Source organism: Mugil cephalus, chromosome 11 (genome assembly GCF_022458985.1).
Source record: "Mugil cephalus isolate CIBA_MC_2020 chromosome 11, CIBA_Mcephalus_1.1, whole genome shotgun sequence".
Taxonomy (NCBI): domain Eukaryota; kingdom Metazoa; phylum Chordata; class Actinopteri; order Mugiliformes; family Mugilidae; genus Mugil; species Mugil cephalus.
This window is the reverse complement of record NC_061780.1, coordinates 16,443,632-16,469,548: the sequence shown is the minus strand read 5'-3', so window position 1 is coordinate 16,469,548 and position 25,917 is coordinate 16,443,632. Positions and strand designations below refer to the sequence as shown.

The window sequence follows — 25,917 nt, the reverse complement described above, 5'->3', positions numbered from 1 at the left end:
AAAATCGGGCATCTTGTTTACTTGAGCATGTGCTCGAGTGGCGGCGGCGTGGTTTCCTTCTCTCTCTCTCTTTCCCTCGATTCAAATTCAAATCTGCTTTATCTGCCTGAATGGGTTTTAGCCGCGCTCTCGCTCTCTATTCGGAGGCCACTTGTTAAGGGCTGAGGGCAGCTCCATTTGTTCGCCATGCTCTCCCTCTATCTCGACTCTTGTCCTGACAGGATGATGTATGCCTCGTCCTTGGCAGTCATGTGTAGGTGATCTATTCCACTTGGAATGCTTGGAGAGGGGGGATGAGGAAAGGGATGTACACATGTCAAGCGTCAGGGAGTGATCCTTTCAGTCCACTGGGTGGCCAAAGGCCAGGATGGATGGGGGTGCTGCAAAAACTAGCTTGAAACTGAGAGAGCTGAGGTTTGGGGGGGAAAAAGAGAAGCAGAAATGGTAATGCTATGCAACCAGCTTTTTATAGTGATGGGGATAATTGGTGGGACATTTGTGATGGGCGATAGCAATTCCAGTTCAGTGCAAAATATGTTAAAGCTGGTATGAAAGTGCTCATATGAATAATGAGGTTTGTTGAAAATTTTAACCGCATCCAAAACAAAACTACAAATGACCGAGTAGATTTAATATTCATTTTTGATAGGTCTCTCTAGCAAAGTCATCTGAAGGGCTGCCGGTGAAGCGTTTAGGGACAGAGATGTAACCTAATGGAGCCGACTCATCACCCGGTAAGCCAGTGTTTTGCGTGACCCACGAGGCACATTAACAGTCCTCTCAAACACTCAGATAAGTTGCTCGCCCGGCATGACGGGGGCTTTCTCAATTATCCCCCGTGTACAATGAAATATGTTGTGAGCGTTACATGCAGAATTAAGCACCACTCTAAAAACCAATGCCAGTCAAATCCTATGGGCTTTTAATCCTTCAGTCAGCGCGCAGAGGAGACCTGCAGAGCACACCAGCGTGGAGTCTCTCATTGTGTTTGGCACTTGACTTGGTGCCACAACGTGTATTTTAATATTTCATATATTACAGTGGAAGATGGGAGGGAAAAATAACCCCAGTGTTTTTCTTTCAGGGGGGGAGGATTGACTGACAAGTTGGGCCATTTTATTTTCTCAAAGGTACCTTGGCGATGGATCATCGTCACCGTGTCAGGCCATGTTGTGCTATGCTAATATAACCACACTTGGCAGCATCGAAAAAATGACGAGCCACCATGTTGTGGGTCTTGGCTGGGTAGTGACTTGGATCATCAGATAAAAACTGGCACACACAGATAAGCTATCTCTCGCTGTCCTCTGCGGACTCGTCAGATAAGGGCTTCACCCGGCGCGCCGCGAGAGGAAGGGAAGCTCGAGCACGCGTGATGATAACCCGGAGTGTGCGATAGTCCTAACCCTTCTGTGAAACGGTGGCCTTATTCAACCTCTTTCCACAGCCCTTAACAGATTAAGTGCCCATTGAGACTATGCAAAACACAGCAATTTTTTTTTTTTTAATCATGATGAGAATCAGCTGAATGAGAGAGAAAAACGTGTATTGCTGACAGACTCAAAGCGGACGTTTCATTTGTAAAGCGCTTTCTTGTTGTCAGAAAGGATAACTTCCTCTGATTCAGACTGAATTTATTCAGATTACGATTCGGCGCCTGTTGGCTATAGGCTTCATACCACTTCTTTTCGTTCCCACACCCTGTGAAATCTCTGCCTTCCCCCTGTGAGGTCACAACCAGAGGGCGAGACAGGAAGTGTTGTCTTTGATCTTTCCCGCTGTTCAAACTAATTACCTGCCTGCAGCAGCAAGCGCCGCTGCCCGTGGAATTCATTAACAGACGATAAAGCTTTGTTCTGGGGGCCGGCGTGTCTGCGAGGATGCGGAGGAACTCGGCTTCCTCGGAGAGCGCTCCTGTGCGGTGCAGGTTCCCCCTTAAAAATCAGGTTTGTCCCTTTAACGCGGAGCGATGAGCGGTGATAGTTTGTAAAATGCCATGACTGACAGCATATGACATTGCTTTGAACAACTAGCAACCGTTACAAACCTTTTCACCTCATCTTGTCCTCTCTCTGCCCTCAGATGTTTTTGAAACCTGGCAGCATCACCTATCTACCTATCTGTTGTGTGTATTTTGTTATTCACTGTTAAAAAATAAATGAGTAGAATTTGTGCGAGTATTTGCACTACTCCCGTATTTCATATGTTTTTCTTTCTGTTGTATGTGTATGAAAAGACTTAAGCTTGTGCACTGAGCAGGGTGTTGGTGGATCTATGAGCGTCTGTGCCTTTAGGATAAGGGTGCCCTTACACACAATCATCACATTAGTGAATGAGAATTCGTTAGATGAGTCGCAACCTCGGTTCAGTTTAAAGGCAAATCCACACCGAAGCAAAGATGTCAGTCAGTCGACTGTCTCACGGAATAAGCGGACGTGTCAGTCCGTGCTGGGTTGGGGTTAGGAATTTGCATTTTGTTACGTTTAATGTCTGTTTTTTTCCTTCACTGAAGCGTCTCTACACTTTAAGACTCGTAGTGGCACGGTGAAGGTTCTGATTTCGCCGTTTCGAAGCAATAAACACAGTGAGTCCACACATAAAACATTGCTGATTTATTTCTTCCTACAGAGCGATAAAAACTAACATAAAAACCCATCACTCATCCCGCCGTCAGCCGGGGGAGAGACGGGTTGTTCGGATACTCTCCACTCGGATGCTTGGGAGCTGCAGACAGAGAGACGGCTGGTTCTGAGGAGACAGATGACGGATCATGGGTCGGAGTTGGTGTGAATTTAATTGTGTTAAGTGTTGTGATTGAACACTTGGCGTTGTTGTCATACTGCCACCGTCATGGTTTTAATTAGGAGTTTGTAGAAGTATAAAATGAGCGACTTAATATCATCAGTTCTTCTAAACATTAAACTCCAACGCTGTTGGACGTGTTCACATCGATGCCGCTACCACATGCAGTAAGTTAGAACGTTTTTGTCATATCCACCAGACGCATACACCCCTCCCAACCCTGCTGTGCGAGGGTGCAAATACAAGCGACATGCTGAAACACCTGTCTGCCCAGCGTGGTGTAAATTCCAGGAATGTCATGTTTTTCATCACCTCCGCTGTCAAGGTTAATGTGAAGTACCCATAATTTAACATTTTCATTAGGGCTTCATTTGGCTTGTATTTTCTCTGTGTTATTTATTTATTTATTACATGTTCAAGTCAAGTGTCAGGGGAGATGGACAGATGATAAAACAGCTGTCTTGGGAATTAATGACGAAAAATTCGACCGATATGCATAATTGATGATTGATCTGATCAATTCCCATCCCCTTTGTAACGTAATTGATTGTAGCTTTGCTGAAATCGAAAAAAAACAAAACTTCAGCTTGGCATCAAAACCGACATTCCCTCTTCTTCTGTCATTTCGAAGAGCCAAGCGCCACAAACTTTGGGTAGTCGCTCCAATTTTTGTGTATCCTCTGGGTTAAACTGTAGCATCTCTCAGTTTCCCCATCATCATTAGTACCGCCGCCGCCCTGTGATCTCTCTTTCTGTCACCGAGGCAATGGGGCTTCTCTCTCCTCTGTGGTCTCGTAATTGTGAGGTAATCATCTTTTCCCTCTCGAGAGCTTGAAGACTGTGTTTACACTTGGTTTTTTGGCGGCTCGACTTGGCGAGACACTAATTTACTCTCTCGGCAGCTGAATGAAGCCGCTCTCCTCATTACTTCGCACTGGTTTTTGCACTCTCGGTCTTTCTTCTCCCGGAGCATTTGAGGCTCGCTGTCGTTGGCAGGTTGGAGAAACCGCACCTCAATATTTGCAAATATTTGGGTTTCTGTTCATCTTCGAGTTTCCCCATGGAATAATCGGCCTTTGTCATTTTTATGGAAGTGACCGGCACCGGCTAACATGCTCCTGAATGTTTTGTGTGTTTGCTGATCTTTTCAAACGAGAAATAATACAGGTAGCCTAGAATTTCTTTGCCAGCCCAGTCAGATGTGACCAAACAATGTTTCAGATTTATGTACTCATTTTTTATTTTCATATGCTACGTATTTTTTTTCTCATTCTGCTTAGGCTCCGCTGTGAAACATTTGTGATGGTGTCCTATGACAGGAAAATACCCTTCATCTGACTACCACTGACTGTGATCATAACTGTCACATGGACACGTCCGTGATAGACTCACACTTTCCGTTCAAAAAAGCAAAATGTCTAAGCTGCGTCCAGCACATGTAGCATAACATTAACTGACTGACTGCACTTTCTGTCCCGCTCTTAACCTGAAAGCACTTGCATAATTCTGACCCTTGGTTCGACCAAAAAAAGGGACTGAAGCCCACACGTTCACATATGGCTACATGGCCACTTGGGTACACGGCCTCGCATTTTGGCTGTTGCATTACTCCTCGGTTTATTATCCAAAATTACACACGCAAACACAGTGATGCAGACATCTCAGTCCAGGCATATCCAACCATCAGCAGCCAGGCTTTATCTAAATCCTCCCTCCCCCCCAAGCACGATGGATATTGGACCAGATCCGACACAGCCTACAAGTCCATTTGATGCTGCATTGATAGCAGACTCGGTTGATAACATCCCAAATCTAGACTAAGACATGCATTACCGAGCTCCCTTCTCCCTGTCATGGCTGTAGTCATGGTTGCTTTGTTGTTAAAGCGAGGTGGCAGCCTGTGGATCGACAGCAGATTTCACCGCAGACCTGTTTTTTTGCGATTAAAGTTTCATCTGTTTTCTGATCTCTCCTCTGTTTCCATATTCTTCATGCCTGTTACTCTCCTTATTCCCCGCGTCCCAGCCCACCTTTCATCACTCTCCCTCTGCCTCCCGCCCTCCCTTTTCCCTTCTCAATTCCCGTCCATTCATCACTCTCTACTTTCCTATTTCCTTCTGCCTCTCCCTCCACCTCGGTGTCATTCAATCCCTCTCTCCCGGGCTGTCGTCCTCCTCCCGTCTTTCTATCTCTTCTTCAATCCGTCCGCCCGGCTTGGCCCGGGAACAGAGACATTCCTGACCTGGACTTATCTTTCCTGCAGAACACTGCAACGTTACTAGCGACTAGTCTTTGTGTCTAGCACACGTCAGTGACGAGCCAGCGGGCTTTCAAACTCACAGGCTTCTGCTTTTGTTCTTAATAGGAGACTTGTGTGATATACATATACCCTCACTTATTTTCTCAGTTAGCCATTTACCCGTTGGTTTAATAGCGACCTACTTAGATTGAGAACGCATAAACAGGAGAATTTAGTAGAATAAATATTGGTCCAGACTGTTCCCCGTGTTCCTTAGGGCCAGCTTTAGAAGCTTTAAAGAATAGGTTGTATTACTCAGGGCTAATGGTGTGTTTCGAAACACAGGATACAGTCGACATAAATTTATATTACTCTCATCATTTTTAGCTAATACCGGAGAGGGCAGTCGCTCATGGCCCGCCGCAGTCAGGTAATTAGACCCTAACCGTCTGATCTGACATCTTTATGTTCCCTGACTTTACAAGTCATCCCTGACATTCCTGCACTAATGGCTGTTCCATTAACAACAGGCTTTTCATTATCTCCAAGAGCCCCTCGTCCTGGTTATGGTATCGAGAGAGCACTCAAACTATCCTACTCATCAGACTCTTCAGGCTGATAGATGGCTGATTAGAGATGTGGAAAAATTTTCGCCGGTGGTATAGCGCGAGTATTTTCCGAATGGAGATTTGGATAAATCTCGACCTGCCTTGTGTGTGTGGGTCACTCTTACCAACGCTAGGGCGCATTATTTCGAGGAGTAATATCGATGCAGATGAAAGCGTCCTGCTTTTCCTCTGGTCAGAGTGGGGTTAAGATTGATTGAGACCGAGAAGGAGCAAAGTAAAAGACGAGTTAAAGCATAGTAATTGGGTGAATTAACCCGGGGTCATGTAATGCGGTGGATACTTGAGAGCCCCCCCCCCCGTGCGTCTGTAAATGTTTTATAAAGCTGTCTTTGAACTCATTAACCAGAGGAAGATGAGTGAGCCCAAGGTGCCTTGGGGGACTGAAGTCATATTGGTGTTTGCAGTCTTTGCTCCATGGACTCTAGGTGGAGTGTATAGTGCTCATCAAACCCCATTAGGCAGCAATGTTGATTCTTGTGCCGTTGTTAAAGTGTCCCATTTTCTAATAAAGTGTAACAACCTAACACTTTCATCTGGCCAACATGTGTGCTGAAAATGAACACATGCAGTGACTTATTAGCTATTATTGTTGCTAAGAAGTTAAGAGCTTGTCCATGCTGATTCCTGCCTTTGTCTAACATTTCTCCAATCAATTAATTTTTCTCATTTGATATAAATGAGCAGTTACGTCTCTTTGAGCTTTGCTCTGGAGGGTGGATATTCTTTCATTTTATTTAGACAGGAAATATTTTCATCCAGCTTGGTTTATATGGAGAACCTAGACTATAGGAGGCTAATCCGGTGCGACCATTTATACTCGTGCGCTGGTGTGTTGACATAGTTGTAGTAATTTGTCGGCATCTCGAGTTGGAGTTGCAGCTTATAGATGTGAAACAACATTTATGTTTACTCAAAGAACTACAACACAGATTACAGAAGACGTCCGAGCAGAAGACGTTTCTGTGTTTGTCCGTCTGCCAAGACGTAGAGGAAATGCATTTTTGGGGCCAATCCCAGCTCTGTTAACCTCGAACCGTGATCCCCCAGATGTCGTAATGCCGCCAAACTTTGGGTGACACTGTGACTGTGTAGTTATGTCGACGCTTCAGACTTATTTCAATTTGATTCATGACTTCCCGGAAGCTGTGCCGTCACCCTTTTTTTTTTTCTCCCCGTCCTAGCATAATATCATAGTCCCTGCTCGAGGCGGCGTTAGCCGGCACCAGTGCTCTACAAAGGTTTCTCATCTATCATGGCTGCAGGTAAAGCAGTCGAGATTAATTATGCCATTAAGTACAAGATAGTGCAGTGATTCTCAGTCATAATATTCTTAGCCATTAATCTGCAGTGTCCCGTCCTGAGGCCCACGGAGTATTTTAAGCCCCGTAACTTTAGGCAAGTTTGTGTCACATTATTTACAGTTACTCCGGCTGCTAAATCGTGTGCCATCCCCGCATCTCTTGACGTTCTTAGTTATGGGCTTCGTGGCGTTTCTGGAATAGGAATCAGTGTAATTTAAACCCAGGCGCAGAAACACAGAAAAAAAAAAACCGAGACGTTCGGTGGTGGAATCTTGTATTGGATTGGGGTACGGGTTTCCTCTAAAATCAATAAAACCGCAGCCAATGTATAACGTTTCCACATTCCCCGGGGATCGCTTTCTACAGAGGCCTGACACACTCGCCATACAACAGACACTGCTCTTCTTCCTAACATTCGTCTCGACTGCAAATTGACCTCGTGTAACATCAGCACGAGGGATCATTTTCTCCGCACAGCGTGTGGAAATTTATATTCAGTGTTTCTATGTTTTCGTGCACGTAATGAGTGTTGGTTTTCCCTCCTCGGGCATGTCGCTGTGCGTTGTGTGCGTCTGGTTCGTGGTGTGCAGCCTTGACAGAAAACAAAGCAGCTGGGTCTAGCTGGCTCTGGCAGTGTCTTGAACTATTGCAGTCGCTCTGATGTGCATTGAGATCAAAATGAGGCTTTATGCGTGTGTGTTTGCGTCGTGCGTGAGTGACATTCCTGCCACGGCTGGCTCTGGCTGCGTGCGGCTTGGTTACAATGTGCAGTTGTCAGCTGCTGTTTTTTTTTTTTACCCCCCTTCTTTTTCTTTTCTCATCCAGTGACACTCACTTTCACTCAGTGCCTTTCAGGCCCGAAATTCTTCTGGCTCGAACTCACGGTCCTGGCAACAGCCAACTGCCTATCAACCCGACTCAGCTGTGACAGAAGAGAGGAAGCAGAAAATTAGATATGAAGTTAGCGTTTGGATTGAAGTGGGGTGAGAGGATGGTATTAGGGCTGCCTTCAGCTTGGCCCTTTGAAGCTCACGTTGGGGGAATTTTGGTTTGGTTTGCAGCCATCGCATTTAAATAAACTTTTATTATAATAGTTCGACCTGGGCTTTGCGCTTATGTCGATGTGATGGCTGGTTGATTCACCCTCATAGTCTGAACTGATCATTTACATGTCTCACATGAGGTTAACACTTGTCTGTGAAGGTTCTCAGTCATTCACGTCACGGTACAGACATAGATTTAAAGGAAAGGCAACTGAATTTGTAGAGTTTCTTGGAGATATTTAAACCCCATTTCCAAACGAATCCTTTAAAACTATTTCTTTAATGGGTTAACACATTGTATTTTTACTACCACGTTATAATGAGCGGGTGCATTGCCAAAACGTTACGGGCGGGACACTTTTCACACTTTCTCCCCTGATCAGTAGTTGATTGGATTCCAAGGCCATAACTGAACCGAAGTCTCAGCACATGCAATAATTCAGGCCACTGCTAAGCCAACGGCGATGTATTTTTAATGAAGATTGACAAAATGGGGGCATTTTAATGACTGGTTTTCCATTAGATGAAGTCCAACGGCCGACCTTTTCCTGGATAACATGATTCTTCCTGCTTCCAGTCTGTTAAGTCTAGAAAAAAAAAGGGTTTATTTAATTTACTTTGTCAATCATTCCCTGATTTAAAAAAAAAAAATTACCAAGTCTATGCCATTAAAATCCTGCAATATATAGAGATTCATTATATCCTCAAAATCAATACAAATGGAATAATTTTTAACCTGTGACATGCTGTGTAGAGGACAGTATTTAAGATGTGTTCATAGTCCCCGGTGCGCACGTAGTCCCAGGGCAGAAGGCAGTTTGGGGAAACCCCCGTGAACATTTTGACTCGTCACGGAGCTTCTGAAGCACTACCTCCTTTGATCGCAGCCCTTTCTCTGACTTGTTATGTTGTGAGTGTGTGTGTGTGTGTGTGTGTGTGTGGGCTCTTGCACAGATTATGGGAGACAAACACTTTGGCTGTTCTTCTCAGCCTCCTCTGGCACTTGACAAAGTGAGCCGTGCATTTCTTTTTCGCACCATCCGTTCTTGTTGCTAGGAGACTGCTTGATATTTTTTCTTGACCCAGCTCACTTCGTGTTATTCTTTTCTCTTTCTCTGAATCACGCCGTGTTCCTTTTTCTGTAGTATTAATGAACGCCGCGTGGACAAATGGGTTTAGTTAAAGATGACATAACAGTAGTAGCTTTCCGCATTTATTAGAATTGGAAGTTTTGTCGTTTTACTGCCAGGTGCTTTTTTCTGCTGTTTCTTTTTGCCCGACGAGAGACCTAGAAAACGGAGACACGTGCCGGGACTGAACTGTTTCATTATTGATCCTCGGTGGTGTTGAAATAATGATGCGGGATTGTACACTTGACTCACTTCTCCCATTGTTGATATAGGGTGTGCACGTAATTGGGAACTTGGTCACTGTTTAGTTTCTTGATATCAGCGGAAGCTATATTTTTAGAATGTAACAGTGGTTTGTCCGTATCAGCCTCCTCTTTAGACTCCTGACGTACGTGCTCTGTACAGTATATACATGTGTATATTTTTGGCTTCAGCTCTCTTTCCTCTTGCATAATACCCTCAACCTTGAGTCACTGTTTCCATTCAGCACATCATGCAAAAATGTCTCGTCACCCCGAAACTAAAACCCTTTCGCTCGTTACGCTTGTAAAACACACGCTAGACTTTCGGGTTTCTTTTTTTCTCAGTTTCGCGCAACTGTCTCACTCACCCCGACAATCACAGACTCACAAGTTGTATTAGACATGTAGTAGGTTGTAGTTTCTGCAACTGTATGGTCGGGAAATGTCAACCGTGTGGTCTCACCGTTGGTTGAGGTTAAGTGTGACTGTGTCCACCGCATGCATTTTGTCACACGCGCTACAGTAGGACGTGCTGTTTGTTTTTCCTTTCATCTGAACGTTGAATTTATGTCATAGCGTGGGGCATTAATTGCCAGCAGTGCCGTGAGATTCGAGTTGTGAGTAAGCACTTAGACATTTTACCAGGTTTTCAGTAATGACGCCAGTCTGTTGGCATGCATTGTGCTCGAAGGTCAGGGAATAATAACATGGAAAATTCTCCTCGCGGCGAGAGTTTGTTGATGATGTTGATCATCCTTAATGTCTCCGCTGACATGGGCTAGCGTGCTGTGAAACCGCTCCTCCCCGCGAGCAGCCATCTGGAAGACGAGGGGAGAATGGAGGTATGCGGGGAGACGAACATCTGGTCTTTGCCGAGTTTACGCTGACAGGAAATATGATGCATGAGAGATTTACACCCGAACAGGCACAGATTTGGGCCTATACTTTTGTTTTTATAGGCTTGAAAAATGGTCAGTTGTTATGTGCCTCTGGCTGGATTATTCGCTCGCCGTGCTTAATGACGGCCCGTGTTGTGTGTGATGGATTCAGACCGATGAATCAGATGCACAGATCAGAACAGCATCTGTGATCCAACCGTAGTCTGTGGTATTACTTGCTTTGGCCCACTAATAGGTCCTACTTTAATAATGGATGTCCATGTGTATTACTGGTGTATTACTTACAGGATATTTTATCAACAGCATCAAGCTTAACTGTGGCTTTTTGTGGCTGATAATCTTGTCTAAAGTCACCAGAGTGGCTGTTAATTGTAAATGGAATGTGTCGTCTAAAGCGGGATTATCCGGGTGGATGGTTCATCGTCACAGAAAAGGATATTTTGAAATGCACTCGTTTATCACTCCAATGTTAAATTACTGCAGGTCGGTAGAAGAGTGTTGTGTCCATCTGTAAATGATTATTGTCGTGGTTGCCTTTGATACTAACACAAAAATTACCTTTGCACAGAAGTGTACGTGCAGTTTAGTATCTAGTCTTTGCAGACCCCCGTCATGTCAGTTTCAGGTGGGATACACCCACAGATTTTCCTCTTAAAGCCTTAACTTTCCAACAGTCTATTAAAGAAGCTACAAGGTTGAGTGGCAAAATGTTTTTGGGAAACCTTACAAGTCCAGTTTTCCTTGTTTCAGCTTGTTTTTTTTTTTTTTGTTTTTTGGGATAATTATCTTTTCAAGTTACGTTCAGCGTCTTTTAAATATCTCAACATCTTGCTTCTCCGACGGCAGACATTTTGTTGTCAGAAAAACTCCCCCGGCAGATCATTGTGGGTGGGGAAAGTTCGTCGTGTGTGTTGTCTGCGGTATTTCTGAAGAAAACAAACTCGTGGTTAAGATCCACGTACTCTTTATTGCTACATATAAAAACTAAAAGGTATATCAAAAGACATTTATCTATTTTGAGATACATTTTACTTTTCTCAGAATGTGTTTGTGAGTTATTCTTCATTATGATAATATGTTGAACTGCGCCCATGTTTTTGCACACTGCTTTAAGCAAATGTGCATGGTATAAAGCTGACATGCATCTAGACCTGTGCAGTTGGAAAAGGTCAGTCGATTCAGCAAGCCTGCACAGGATTTCACCTTTATATCGATACTTAGCAATGCACTTAGCAAAGCATAAGGGAGTGCAGCCTCAGGCATAATAAATCTGTACACATACCATAAAGGAGAAGCTAAAGAAGTAGCCCTGGCACACACAGTTTGACTACACACACTTTCATTTATCTGTACTTCCATATTTTCATTCTTATGCAACAACTTTTAAGTTTAGCTCACATTTGAATGCGCACTTGTTTGCAGCTAATACACGTGGAAAAATACACGCACTTCCACTCCTACTTTATAAAACTTAATCTAAAGCACAGCGAGGCGCCACAAAACTGCGCTCTTCTTCACACCCTCTCCTCTGTGCACACTTAACCGGAGGAATTCCAAGCAGCTCCTTAATCCAGGCGAGTGCTGACTGAGGTTTAGATTGGGCGGAGGAAGAGATGTTTAGATGTCCAGGTGAGAGGGCGAGGAGATGTGTGGAGAAAGGGGAAGAGAATAAAGACGGGATCAAAGTTTGGGCTTTTTTCGCTCAAAGTACTGGGGATTTCCAGGTATTCCAGTGTTTGAAAGAGGCAGCTTTTCTGTTCTGCTGCTGCTGCTGTAATCAGAATATTTTGAGAAACTTTCTCTTCCTGAAGTCAAATACAGCCAGGAAGCCAAACCGACTTCAAAGCACGCTTTTTTTTTTTTTCTTGTGGGTGGAAAGCTGGTCTAGAGTCGCTCAGGCAAAGATCTGCCGGGCCAGTCAAATCAATGTGAGAGAAGTTAAACTGAATTTGTTTACAGCAACATGGATCTGATTGGTTCCATCCATTGCATGCCAAGGTGTTTTTTTTTTTTTTTACCCAAATGCTGTGTTGCTATACTTTTTGACTCTACAAATCCATACTGATAGATAGTAGGGCCGGCTCTTATTACCAATTTCTGTAATCGATTCTGATTCACTGTGTCCGCATTCGATTGGTTTATTTTGGAGATATTTCTTTACTTATGAATGTTATTTTAACAAAACCAACGTTATTTCTTCTTCAGTATCTATCCTCTGGTTGACACATCTTGCACATGACTTTTCTCTTGTCCAGCTCCTCTCCGTCCTCACGTTTTGAATCTCCCTCACATGTGGACTAATCTAGTTGTGCGGTCTTGTGAGACTAGTCATGCGAAACCCCGGCTTTCAAATCAAGATCGATTTGGATCAGAAAACCTCTCATGGAACACTAGTGCGACTGTTTATATTCTTTTGTTGGTATTTTGTACATGTGAGCGCATGCTGCGTTGTCGGCGCCTTTCTGACCTTATCTGTCATCGTGCAGGTATGACTACCGAGAGATGCTGTACAACTCCACTTTCTGTCTGGTACCTCGAGGACGACGGCTGGGTTCCTTTCGCTTCCTGGAGGCTCTGCAGGTCAGTGGCAAACCCCCCGATGAATCCCCATCGAAGGCCGAGCCCCAAAAAATTCTTAAGATCGATGTGGTGCTGTTTGACACATGAACATAAACAAAAGTTCAGAAGGTTCACAGAATCTTTGCATCAGTGCGAAGCTGTGCAACCAAACAAAAACCCATTAGTCAGAGCTTGTGAATGGAAAAAGTGATGTACAGAGTTAGTCCCACTAGCTCTCTCTCTCTCTCCCACTTCATTTCGTTTCGCTAAGCCAGTGCTTCTTCAGCTGCCTCTCTCTACTCTGCGTCCTCACTGCTGTCCCTGCCATGTTTTTTTTCTCGTTTTCTCCTTTTCACTTCAGTTCTCTCTCCAGTCGCTTTGGCTCTCTTCACCCACCTACTCAAATCTTCCTCCTCTCTCTGCTTCGAAGCCTAATCACATTAATTGAGTTGTAGCTTCATCCACCGTTGTTATGGCAACAAACATCTGCTTGGTAACGTAAGTTGTTGTCTGCATATACAGTGTTTAGTTTTATTCGTGTCCCATCTCGCTTTAACCCGACCCCGCTCATGAGTAGAGTCTGTGCGGAGGTTGACTGTTGCACATTCATTCATTCATTCATACAATCTGCTTACTCTCTGTTAGGTTTATAGAAATTGTGTCACTTCTTCACATCTATTAATTCCAAGGTTTTTAGTGCCTCAGAGGAGAAATGTTGTAAGAAATGTATTATATGTAACTCTAAAGAGTGTAATTAGCTCATTATGGCCTGAATATTTGAGGGGAAACCACAGGATAAAGGAGATGTTGTAGTGAAAGCACGGAACTAATCTCAGCAATGGGATGAGAAAAGAAAAAGTAAGTTTATTTTAATTGACACTCTCTGACCACCAGTATGAGAATATGCCCACGCATGAAAATATACTGTACCCCGTAGTACAATGTTTTTCCCCTTCCTGCAACATATCGTATTTGGAGTGCAGCAAAAAAAAACAGAAGTCAATCATTTATGTCATCAAAAAAATCTGTAGCAAAGTTATGGTGTTTCCTCTGTGTGAGTTATGTTTGTGTCAAACAGTAGCAATAAGCAATAGTCCCAGTAAAAGGAGAAATGTTGCAACAAGGGACGAGAGAGATTCGAGGGGGAAAATAGAGTAGGAATGATGATTTTTGTGTTTACATTAGTAGATGGAAGGGGAAAATAAATGCCCCACAAGGGAGTGAGGGGTGAGGTGAGACACTGGACCGATGGCCCTGAGAAAGCAGCGTAGCTGAGGTTGGCCAGAGCACGGGGTTGAACTACGGCCTGGAGGCATTAGCGTGTCCATCAACCCGTGGCCCATAACCCCGTAGAGCAGACAGATATTGGAGGATTTGGGGGCAGCTGAACGCGAGCAGGTTGCGGTGTCAGATATTGCTGCGGTGAGAAGGCAGAAGATGGCCAGGCGGGAAGCGGCGCGGTGGTCCAGGATGGAGATGTTCACATCACTGCGCTGAGAGCTGTGTCGGCGAGGAGGGGGAGATTGATGTGGCAGACGGAGGTGAAGTTGTCAGGTTGTGCGGTGCGGGTGTCAAGTGACAGAAGGCTCTGTTTTACTCATTTGCACAGTATGGAGTGTTTGTAGCATTGTAACGTTTCTAAAAGGACAGTGAGTTCTGTGTGCGCGGCCGTGTAATACGATGAGCCGGGATGATCTTGAACTCCAGGAGTCTCTCCAGTTGATTGCCGTGCGAGAGCAGATAGGTAAAGGACGGCAGCCTTTCAGCAGATTGCTACCTTTGCTAATGACACCAAAGAGATTAGGCGAGCGCTGCAGCACTCTGATGCACGAGTGTTTGTGCCTGGACGTGCGTGTGTGTGTGTGCGTGTGCGTGCAGCGACCAATCAGTGAATGGGACCCCGCTTAACAGATTATACGGCCGCTCTCTGCAGGCGGGACGTTGCTGCACGTTGCTCTTACAGACACAAATGAACATGCATTTGCACACACACACACGAACGGCCGAGTGGATTCACGAAGGCTCTCGGATACGCACTTCAGCGCAACCTCATTAGTCCCACAGACAGTGGGGTTTAATGTTCAAGTGTATTTTAGAGTGTATCTGCCTTTCCGCTGAGTATATTGATCTTTTTTTTATGAAGCCACGCTGCCTCATCACTTTTTGAGCTGGTAATCAAGTCACTGCAGCGGTTCTGTAGTCGAAATTGAAACGTGTTGGAAAACCCCGTAATTTGGATGATCGGATTGGGAAGTTATTTTGTATTTTCTCCACTTCTCGGCTTATTTTTATTGCACTGCCTGTAGAAACTGTACTCCGAGGAGGATGTCGGTTCCATTTCAGTATAAATATTTTAAAGACAAACATCACTGGACACATGGCACTGGCTAATAAATCCTACTCCCATCCATCCTCTCCCCAAAACTGATTTTAGTTTTGTATGTTTGTATTATTTACACAGTCCATTGTTAAAACATTTCACTAACCAAGCGTATACTTTGTGGGGTTTTTTTTTTTGTCCTCTTGCAGGCAGCTTGTGTGCCAGTGATGCTCAGTAATGGGTGGGAGCTTCCCTTCTCGGAGATCATCGACTGGAACACTGCCGCTGTGATTGGGGATGAAAGGCTGCTATTACAGGTGGGTACAGCTTGTACTACAGTTGTACACATCTAACACTGGTTTGCAGTAGCAAACTGACCATTGCATCAACAGTTCAGCCAACACTGCTAGAAGAATAAAATGAGAGCTTGTCCATAGACCACTGTGGCTTTGCACATTCTTCTACTATTTTGAAGGTGAGAGCTTTTTCGAGCTTGGAAAACCTTATGGTTTTCTTTGGTTCTAATTCCAGGATATGTGTATCTTGACTTAAGCCCTATTCGCACGGGTTTAGTTTTACCTGAGGACGTCCTGTGATTCAAATATTACCCCCCTACGTTCCATGTGGTGCATTCACATGGGATAAACAAACTCTGTGTTTTAGTCAAATTTATCTTCCGTTGTTATGGCTCTGCTACTTTCCGTCTCACTCCACTGCGCGTCGGAGATGGTTTTAATTACCTTGCAAATTATAATGGATACTAAAACTCTATTTTTCATACTAATAAACTACCGTCAACTCGGAGGTATTTAAATCAACTCCACTTTTGCCGGAGAACACGTTATTGGTTGATTTAATTGATGAGGCAGAAAAAAAGACTCAAATCAAACAAAAGTCAAGAAAAAGTAAAAAATCAGAGAGATGTCGATTCGCCCTGGATTCATTTTTTATCTGAGGACCTCTGTGTTCTGAATTGCGGTGTAATTTTTTAACTTACAAATCATGGGCATGGATGATTCACACATGATTATTAGAAATGACCGGAGGTCCCCAGTTAAAACTAATTCCGTGCTTTTCTCTGCCTCCCTGCTAACTTAGTTTGTGATTTCGTGCCTCTGTTTTCTAAGATATATTATATAACCGCGCAGTTTGAGCAGATATCTGTTGTTTGTGTTCTGTTTGGCCTAAAATAGTGATATGAAAATGCTTTGCTTTTGTCTCAGATCCCCTCAACAGTGCGCTCCATCCATCAGGATAAGATCCTGTCCCTGAGACAGCAGACACAGTTCCTATGGGAGGCTTATTTCAACTCCGTGGAGAAGATAGTGCTGACTACGCTGGAGGTACACACATGTTTATCTTTACAATGCCAGGGCACGCTATATATATATATGCGGTACAAGCATTTCGCTATTCAAATTAGTTTATTTCAAGAAGAAAAGAACCATTTGATTCTGATGTTCAGGATTTGCATGTACGTTTAACTGCACTTCATGACACTTGATAGTCTTTTTGTGTTATTTTTTAAATTTCTAAATGCCAAGGCTTACTCAAACTGTTCAAACACACAGACACAGATTTTAATAAAATACAAATACAGGATAAATCTGTTAGTTTGTAAGAATAATAATAATAATATTTGCTGACTTTGTACCGAGTGCAGACTGTGGAGATTCAGGCGTAACGCCTGCAATGACAATCAGACCAGATTAGATGAAAACCAAGAGGGATGATGTATATTGTAAAACAGTGCTGTCATGTTTGGAGGCATCATCTTGCTGTGGCTTGGCTATCAATCATATCTGTAGTTGCTTCCTGTCAGACTCCATTTATCTATATTCTTCCCGCTGAGTAGCAGCCTGTCATGCCGCTCTCGGGCTTGAATTACAAAACGAGAAACGATGAGAGCGGAGACAGAGGAATGAAAAAGGATAAGGGTGCAAGACAGAGCAGCAGACAAGATATATAGGGTTGCCTATAAGTAAGGCAGACACGATTAGGCATCTGTGCATCCCAAAGTTTCTCTCGGTGTCGGTATTGCTATTTTAACTTGCTGTTTAGATACCTGAATAACAGGTGGAGAAGATCAGCTCGTAAAAAATCACCATTCTGTGTGACACGTAAGCCTTATAGCTGGCTGCAGATCACACTCAGATAGTTTTACAGACACCTCATCCCAAGAGACAGGAAGTCACGGTAGTAGAAGGCAGAGCTGGAATTTCTCCGTCAGCAGGGTAAGGTTATAGCCCCGAGAAGCTGATCTTCGATCTGTTTGCACATTCAGGATCTTAACCCTGTTCCAGCATATACCGTAGTACAACACAGGGTCCGCTTTAAATGTGGGAGCCACCGTTATCAATGGGGTTTGATATTTTGCGGTAAATGAGGTAAAGATGAACCTGAAGAGTCAGTTTATGAAAAAAACTACAGGTTTGTAGTTCTTTGGTTTGTAGTTGCTCCTTTGCTCCAGAGAATGCTTAATATTTTTAGTTATCTATATTTTTAGTATATCTAATTATCTACCGCTGCGTTAGAGTCTTTTCAGAGAAAAACAAAAATAAGCAAACATGCAAATTTGGCTAAAGATTATGGAACATCCAATGCCATTATATTTCAGGATATCTTAAACATAGCTTCAATGATAACATTATAATATGTAAATTTCTTGCAGAATGATTGAAAGGCTAAAGATGATGCCACCTGAGCCAGGACAAATTTTGATATCATTACATACTAATTATTAGTATTTTTTTTTTTCTTTGCACTTATATCCAAATGCAGTTGTTTCTCATTTCCATCACCAGTGTCTATGAGTCTTGTTTCCATCTCTTGAAGCCTGAAGAGCTGTTTCTGCTTCATAAGTAGACGAGCATGATGAGCATCCTGCTCTCGAGAAGAACAACTGCCACGGTCGAGGAGGAAAATTTAAATTAGATGAATATGTTTCCTCACTCATTTCATTAACGTGATGAATCCTTCTTCGAATAACATTGTGGTATTTTTTTCCTGTACGTCTTTCTTTCCCAAACCAAAGCTATTGGCACTTAAGTTGTCATTTAAATGCAATGCTCAGTGATAATCCGCCGAGCTAATAAAATATGCTCGGTTGAATTACCAGCTTTCTTACACGTATATTGAACATTATAGCAGTCGCGAGGGAGGATTTAGTGGAGGAATGTTATTTTAGAATGCATTCATTTTCGCTGGTGTACCTAATGAACTGGCAAGCGAGTGTAAAGTATTGAGGTGGCGTAAACAGATGAGAGAATAATCAAAAATAAGCCGCTCAGAAGACAACGGCGGAAGAGAATAAAATAACAGGAATTTATGAGGAGAGATGAAAGCGTGATCAAAAAAAAAACACCACTCATTTGTATTCTGCAGGATCCTCCTATTTGAAGTGAATTGTTGTTTTAGCAGGTTTGAGAAGTCCAGGAGCACCGCGTCTGCGCTTCCAGACTGCACGGCTGATTGGCACAAAGTAATTAGTGTCAGTTTTAAGTGAATGGACATGGATGATGTTGACGTGAAACACTTTTTTCTTTTCACTGAGCTTCCTGCCAATCCACAGTGGGTGTGTGGATGTGATCTGTTGTGTAAAAGTATCTTCATCTTTACTGTGATCATTTTCTTCCTATGAATCACACAGGAACAGAGTGTAGTATCCAAAAACCGTTAAAAATAAAAGTAGTTGCACCAGTTTCTGGTTGTTTCCTGAACAAGTCAAGCAAGTTTCTGACGAGTTTTTACCCACAGAGTTCCCTATTTAAACCTCAAGCTTCCCACAAGACTCTTAAAACTGAAGAAGCTACTCGGATGAGTGGTACAAGTCCTGTTTCCTTTTTAAATGTTTTTTGGATGTTCCCATGAACACTTGATAATGATGATCACTTGACAAATCCACTGCCCTTGTCTGTGCAGATCATCCAGGACCGGGTGCTGCTGCACACCTCAAGGAGTAACCTCATGTGGAACAGTCTCCCTGGAGGTCTTTTCACCCTGCCTCAGTACTCCACACACCTGAGAGACTTCCCCTTCTTCTACGCTAAGCTGGGTCAGTCAATTAATCGCGATCGCTGTACGCTAAGGACCACACGAACGAACGGCACACCCTCGGCTTTGCCACACTGATTATCATTTACGACACGACAAAGGAGCAGCTGGTGCGCGGCAGCTGTTAAACCAACATGTAAATCATTGACAGGTTATGCGATTGTTGCTTATTAATTTCAGATTTGTCACACAGAAGCGCACCAATTAGGCCCGCCGCCTCGTGTCTGTGCTCGGTTAATTGGCTGGATGTGAGGCTTGTTGTTGACACTGGGGTTGGGTTAACTGACACCTTTACCTTCACGAGCCTAATTAGACCTGTTGAGCTACGCCGTAAACACTCACACATGATTATGTTTAGTTTAGAAATTAGGGCAGGAAGCAGATGTGACTGTGAAACTTATCAATCACTTAAACATGTAACATAAGGGTTAGGAGTAAATTATTATATTGTAAGTAAATGCAGTTCTTTAGGTTATCCTCAATTAACCCTTAAATTGCTTCTTTAATTTCACTTATATTGCATCCTCTTTCTCCCCAGGGGTGAAACCAAACCCCAAGTTTACAGCAATCATTCACGTGGTCACACCACTGGTGTCCCAGTCCCAGCCTGTCATGAAGCTGCTTGTGGCCGTGGCCAAATCCCAGTACTGTGCTCAGGTAATTAAAAACCCAACACACGACAAAACAAGGACTCTTCTCACTCACTTGTTTATGTCTAGAATCATTTATATAGTGATGAATATGTAGAATTTGTAGACAAGGGGAAAGATTTTGGCACCAGGGTGTTTCAGGTTTTATTTGCAATCTCGGAGAACGCTCACGTCACAACCCGTCACGTCCTGTTTGACGAGCAAACAGCTTAAACAAAGCCGGTGTCGTGGTTTTAAGGACAAGCCGGTTATTGTATCTCAAGAAGCATGATGGAAAAGTGGTCAGCTCGTGGAACGGGAAACATTGGAAGTGACACCTAGAGGAATCAGCTCTCACACTGTGATGACAGCGGTTGTTATTTATTGATGATGCGACGTGATCTAAAATTATTATTGCTTCTAAAACAGGAGCTTGAATTTCAGAAATTGACACATCAAGCAAAATAAGCCAAGGTCTCGATGTTTTTATTTATTTGTTTTTTGCTATGCCAGTGTCATTGTTCAGGTTAATATTTGGAGTGCTGCTGTTGGTTTAAAGCTGCTTTTGATCTTCAGCATTTTATTCATGTTGGAGAGATTAAGGCTGACCGAATAATTTGCAATCGTCCCCGTCGCAACACACCCACTTCCTCACCTTTCATGCTATACTGATGCACAGGGTAGGAAATATAAGAAGCGATTGCCTGAGGAACTGTGTAATAATAAAAGCACGCACGCAGAGAGGTCTTTAAGACGTCAGTGATGGCAGTGGTGGGTTTTGTTTTGCGGCAGGGGTTGCAATTTGCCTCGACTGTACAGCTAAGATGTTAGTACTTTTTGTTTTGGCATTTACAGTGTGCCGCCGTCATGTAGGCAGCGTGACTGTTCCTAAAATAAATATCCATATTCACAAGGAAGTTGCTGTTGCTTTCTACCGCATAAACAGTAAAAAAAAAAAACTCCCTTGAAGTAAAATTAGGTCTCATTGTAAGATTATTGATGTGTTCCTAAAACAGCAGCATCGTATACACGATGGAGACTAAGATGTAACCGTTTTCTCTTTTGTGCAGGTGATAGTTCTGTGGAACTGTGACAAACCTCTTCCTGCCAAGCACCGCTGGCCTGCCACCTCAGTCCCTGTTCTAGTTATAGAGGGGGAAAGCAAGGTAAAGAACTTAGCTGTGTACTTCCTTTTGTCACAGACGTCCCTGCAGCCGTTCTTCATCCTGAGCTAGACGACCTCCACTTAGAGATAAATACGAATGTATCAAAGGGAAAGCAACTCTGAAACGCTACTGATTTATTTGAGGTGTGGTGGCTTTCTAAAAACATTGGATCATTTGTGAATTGGTTAAAAACCTGCCCTTAAATAACATCCTTATTCAAACACACCATACAAAACAACACAAAACCAGGACTAGGTTGCATTTGCAAGTGTTTTTCAAAAACATTTTTTTTTTTGTTTTTTTTATAGACACAATCTGACGTGGCCAACAACTAACAAAGACAGAACCCATGTTTAGACTGAAACTCGCATTTAGATGTGTATGCCCATATTTTTAAAACTGGAAATTACCTCATGAGCACTTGCTGTAAACACTATAAACACTTATTTGCATAGATGTATGCCAGAAAGCTGAGGCTGCAGAGCTCATCCGGGAGAGAAACTCACTCTGCTTCTTGTAGATTTCTGTCTGTGGTTTGATGAAACAACTTTGTGGCTTAAACCACTGCAAAGAAAAACTGCTATCGCGTCTCAGATTTGTCTCATCTGCGGCCTTTTCATACGTCGACAGCTGACATTAATCTGCTAACCAATCACATTTTTTTACTTGTGTCTTTTGCAAACCACACCAGGTGATAAGCAGTCGTTTTCTGCCGTACGACACCATCCCCACTGACGCTGTGCTCAGTCTGGACGAGGACACCGTGCTTTCCACCACAGAGGTAGGACAGCATTTCCAGTGGATTTGAATGAACTTCTTGCGTATAATCTTCGGTCCACCATTACGTAACCAGTGTGTACCCTTCTTCTCCTGGTGTCTCGGCCTAATGTCTCTCGGTCTCTCTTTTTATTTTTTTATTTTTTTGGTGCAGGTCGACTTTGCTTTCACGGTGTGGCAGAGTTTCCCGGACCGCATCGTCGGTTACCCGGCCCGCAGCCACTTCTGGGACAGCAACAAGGAGCGGTGGGGCTACACCTCTAAATGGACCAATGACTATTCCATGGTGCTGACCGGAGCCGCCATCTACCACAAGTACTGACCTCCTCCTCCTCCTCACGCTCTTTTTCCAATAGCAGGGGTTTTCCATTCCGCGCTACCGTCACTCCTCTCACTCTCTCACGCGCTTCTCGTTCAGATACTACCACTACTTGTACACCACCTACCTTCCCGCCGGCCTGAAGGCCATGGTCGACCAGATGTCAAACTGCGAGGACATTCTCATGAATTTTCTGGTGTCGTCTGTGTCGAAGCTGCCGCCGATCAAGGTCACGCAGAAGAAACAGTACAAGGAAACTATGATGGGGCAGGTGAGGGATTTATTATGTATCTAAAGGTGCAGCATCGGTGAGTGAACGTTGGTGAGAATCTTGTAGCTAATTGTTCATAGATGTTTTTTTTTAGAAGAGGCATCACTTAATCATTAATTGTGTTTGCGGGGAAAAAGAGGAACGCGAGGCATATGTTTATGTGAATTGAAATTAGTTTCCATGCAATGTGGTGTCAGTATAAACAACTCATGAATAATTACAATAGGTTCTGAAAGGTCACAATAATTGCTGATGCATTATTCATCGTGTTGATCTTTATTTATCTTCCACTGCCTGTATCTCACCTTCTCTCCCCCTCCCATCCCCTCCCTTCCTCCGCCTCCCATCCCCAGAGCTCCCGGGCGTCTCGCTGGGCCGACCCGGACCACTTTGCCCAGCGGCAGACCTGCATGAACAAGTTCGCCAACTGGTTTGGCACCATGCCCCTGGTGCACTCTCAGATGAGGCTGGACCCGGTCCTGTTCAAAGACCAGGTCTCCATATTGCGGAAGAAGTACAGGGACATCGAGAGGCTATAACCCTTCTGAGCCCCCCCTGCTCTCTGGACGCGAGACGCAGAAAGGAGCAGGGGGGGCGGACATATGGGGAAGCTGTGAGCCTTTCCGTGAGTGCATGGATGGGTCCGTGGAGAAGTAAAACTGGATTGGGTACGGGGGAAGGAGGAGGAGGAAATGAATGAGGACAGATTTTGAGGGTACCACATTTGTCTGTATCCTTTTATTGTCCTCCGTAGTTCCTTCATATCTCCTTATTACCTTCTCTCTCGTGTGTATTTGGGGGAAAACTGAGAACACAGGTCCCACAACGTACACTGTAACTACCGCCGAAGACACCGGAGTACTTTAAACTGCTCCATTTTCAATTGAAGAGATGGAGCTTTGCTGCGTCAGTGTCCCGGCAGTGGCAAACCCCACCCCCCCCGACTCCAACCCACCGAAAGAGGCCGTCTGTACGCTATGCACAGATTCCTGAAAGTTTTTGCTGACAGCATATTATTGATAATTATGAAGAGGATAACACTATTTTGGATTGTGTTCCGCTATTTTTTTATTCAGTGAATGAATGGCCAGCACTACACACTCTCTGTATTGTCTTAATTAAAACCAACGGTAAGGTTGGGTGAAGAGAGGACTGACAGCGCCGCGACCACAGACCCGAGTCGATCTGACGTTCACAGTGCCTCACAGTTTATCTAACGGCGTTGGGAGCTGGGAAATCTGAGAAGAAGACTCGGTGCGCAACAAAGCACCTGGATCTTGCTGCTTTTTTTTTTTTTTTTTTTTTCGTGTGTGATTTTATTTTTAACTGACTCAAGTATGGATGTTGTAGTGATTTCTTCAGGTCAGCGTTCACACAATTTCCTCAACAAAGCGTAATAAAACTATGTTTTTATTCTGTCGAGCGAACAGACTTGTCATTATGTGCCAAGTTTTTTTTTTTTTTTCCTGTTAAATATTTAACAAGTCTAACAGCTAGATCTGCTGCGAGGGGAATAGGTATCCCAGGAAACTGAATAGAAGTGGAAAGAAATTTCCCTTCCTCCCCCAAATCCTCTTCTTGTCTGTTTTTTTTTTTTTTTTTTTTTGAAGGTTTTAACTGACGAGCTAGAATCGGTACTTGAATACGTGCTGGCCTGAAGAACAGCAGAGGGTCATGCGAGTTGCCTTGGTTCAGGAAGGCTGAGCCAACCGATGGTCTGTTTGAAATGCAAACCACCGTTAAAGCCAAGGAATGGATCTTCATTGGGCTGGAATATTTATACTCTGTCATCGTCTGTATGCCATAAACCCCATTTCATTTCGTCCACTGACAAATTTGGCAGCACCTCAGGACTCGGTGACGAGGACTCGACGCAGGCTAACGCTGTTTTTAGTCCCGGCTCTCATCGGCCAGGTCGTGGAGAGCAGACTGCTGAGCTTTTACTGCTTTTTATGAACAAACATGACCGGAATAAGAATTCTCAGCAAGCTTTTGGCAAATTCCAAAAAAAAGAGGAAATGTTCAACTTGGTGGGAGATCTGCTCATCTGTGGTCATTCTTGAGCCTAAATACATATAATCAGAACTCCTTCAGTTTGCAGTGTTTCTGATAATCACAGCCTTCACAACATCAGATCGGCAACGTGGACCACATTTGAGAATTTCGTAATCCTGTGCGTCTCCTAAATGCACTTATTGTGTACCGTCTTTAAAAATCTGAATGTCAGTGGAACATGAAATTGGGCTTTTATGCTGCTGGATCAATAGTTGAACTCATTTCATTTCTAATTGTTTGGTTTCGTTAACATTTTTTTTTTCTCTTGATATGTCATATCATGTTATCTGAAAACAGTGGATCTAGAATGAAACGTGTGTTTTTAAATCGTCGAGTCAAAGCTAACAGCATGTCTATAGAAGTCTAACCACACCTGCAGCGACACATGTTTTGGGAGCTTCAGCTTCTTTTTTGTGGAAGATGGGAAGCCGGTGTTTAAACGTGCCAACAGATCATGCTTTTGTCATATATTCCCATCTGATGTGAGGGATGCCATGCATTTCCATTCTTATTTGGTTCACTCATGTTTTATTTTCATTTTTTTTTCTGTCTGTGAGAGCGCGAGAAAGAGAGTGAAAAAGGAAGGACGGCGTTTGTGTGAGAGAGCTGCAGAGAAGGATGCCGCATGGTGTTTTTCACTTCTGAGAATGTGCCATCGGCTTGACGGCAAATAAACAATCCGAGCATAACTAAAGCGCTATCAGGACAGCTGAATGGGATCGTAAACAGAGTCCCATTTCACAAACCAACTTGGTACAATATTTAAGGCGACATCTTTTTATTTTCTCTTTGCTCATTTTACCAGGGGGTTATTTTTATATATATATGTGTATATATATGTATATATATATATATATATATATATTGATGTGCCTTCAGAAGAAATACACCTTTCTTTTTCTCATCTGCCTTGTGCTATAAACCGGTCCTTATTTTCATTTCATAGTAGGTTTGTTTTCTTCATCAACATCCAGCAACGCATAATGACACCGTGGATCATATTAACACTGTAACGCTACCAACACTTCCATCCACTCTCATTCCTGCCTTTTCTGTTACAGCGACAGTTTTTTTTTTTTCCAATTAACGTTAGACGAACTTCATCCAGACGAAGCCTTGTAGGTCTGTACTTTGCCATGTCCCAAAAGTAACCCCTCTTCCTGGTGGCCACACACACATAATAACACATTTGATTCTCACACACGAACTTAAAAAGTAGTCACCAGACAGGATCGTTGTCTCTGGCCGAATCTCTGCCTGCTTCCCTCACTCTCTTCTGTAACTGCAGACCTAATTTTATAGAGATTAAAACGGAAAGATAGAGGAAAACAAAACACAGTTTTGTAAATGAGTTTTATAAAAACGGGGGGAAGAAAAAATCAAATAAAATGTTTGATATAAACTGACTGTGCCTTTGTGTGCTTTTTTTGGTCGCGCTTGAATTATATGCTGCGTAAACCACGCATTCCCTCCTCATCTCACC

General features: G+C 43.5%; 1 protein-coding gene across 1 annotated transcript in view; it reads left to right on the top strand.

The window, feature by feature from the left end:
- Nucleotides 1-25,840, top strand: part of LOC125016650 (exostosin-1a-like) — a 35,605-nt gene extending 9,765 nt beyond the window's left edge. Inside the window, exons 2-11 of the mRNA XM_047599269.1 lie at nt 12,772-12,865; nt 15,374-15,481; nt 16,388-16,507; nt 19,086-19,218; nt 19,756-19,874; nt 20,917-21,012; nt 21,704-21,793; nt 21,944-22,104; nt 22,208-22,379; nt 22,733-25,840. Of these exons, the coding sequence (XP_047455225.1) occupies nt 12,772-12,865; nt 15,374-15,481; nt 16,388-16,507; nt 19,086-19,218; nt 19,756-19,874; nt 20,917-21,012; nt 21,704-21,793; nt 21,944-22,104; nt 22,208-22,379; nt 22,733-22,918 (1,279 nt within the window). The 3' untranslated portion in view covers nt 22,919-25,840. The remainder of the gene's footprint in view (nt 1-12,771; nt 12,866-15,373; nt 15,482-16,387; nt 16,508-19,085; nt 19,219-19,755; nt 19,875-20,916; nt 21,013-21,703; nt 21,794-21,943; nt 22,105-22,207; nt 22,380-22,732) is intronic.
- The last annotated feature ends 77 nt before the right edge of the window (nt 25,841-25,917 follow it).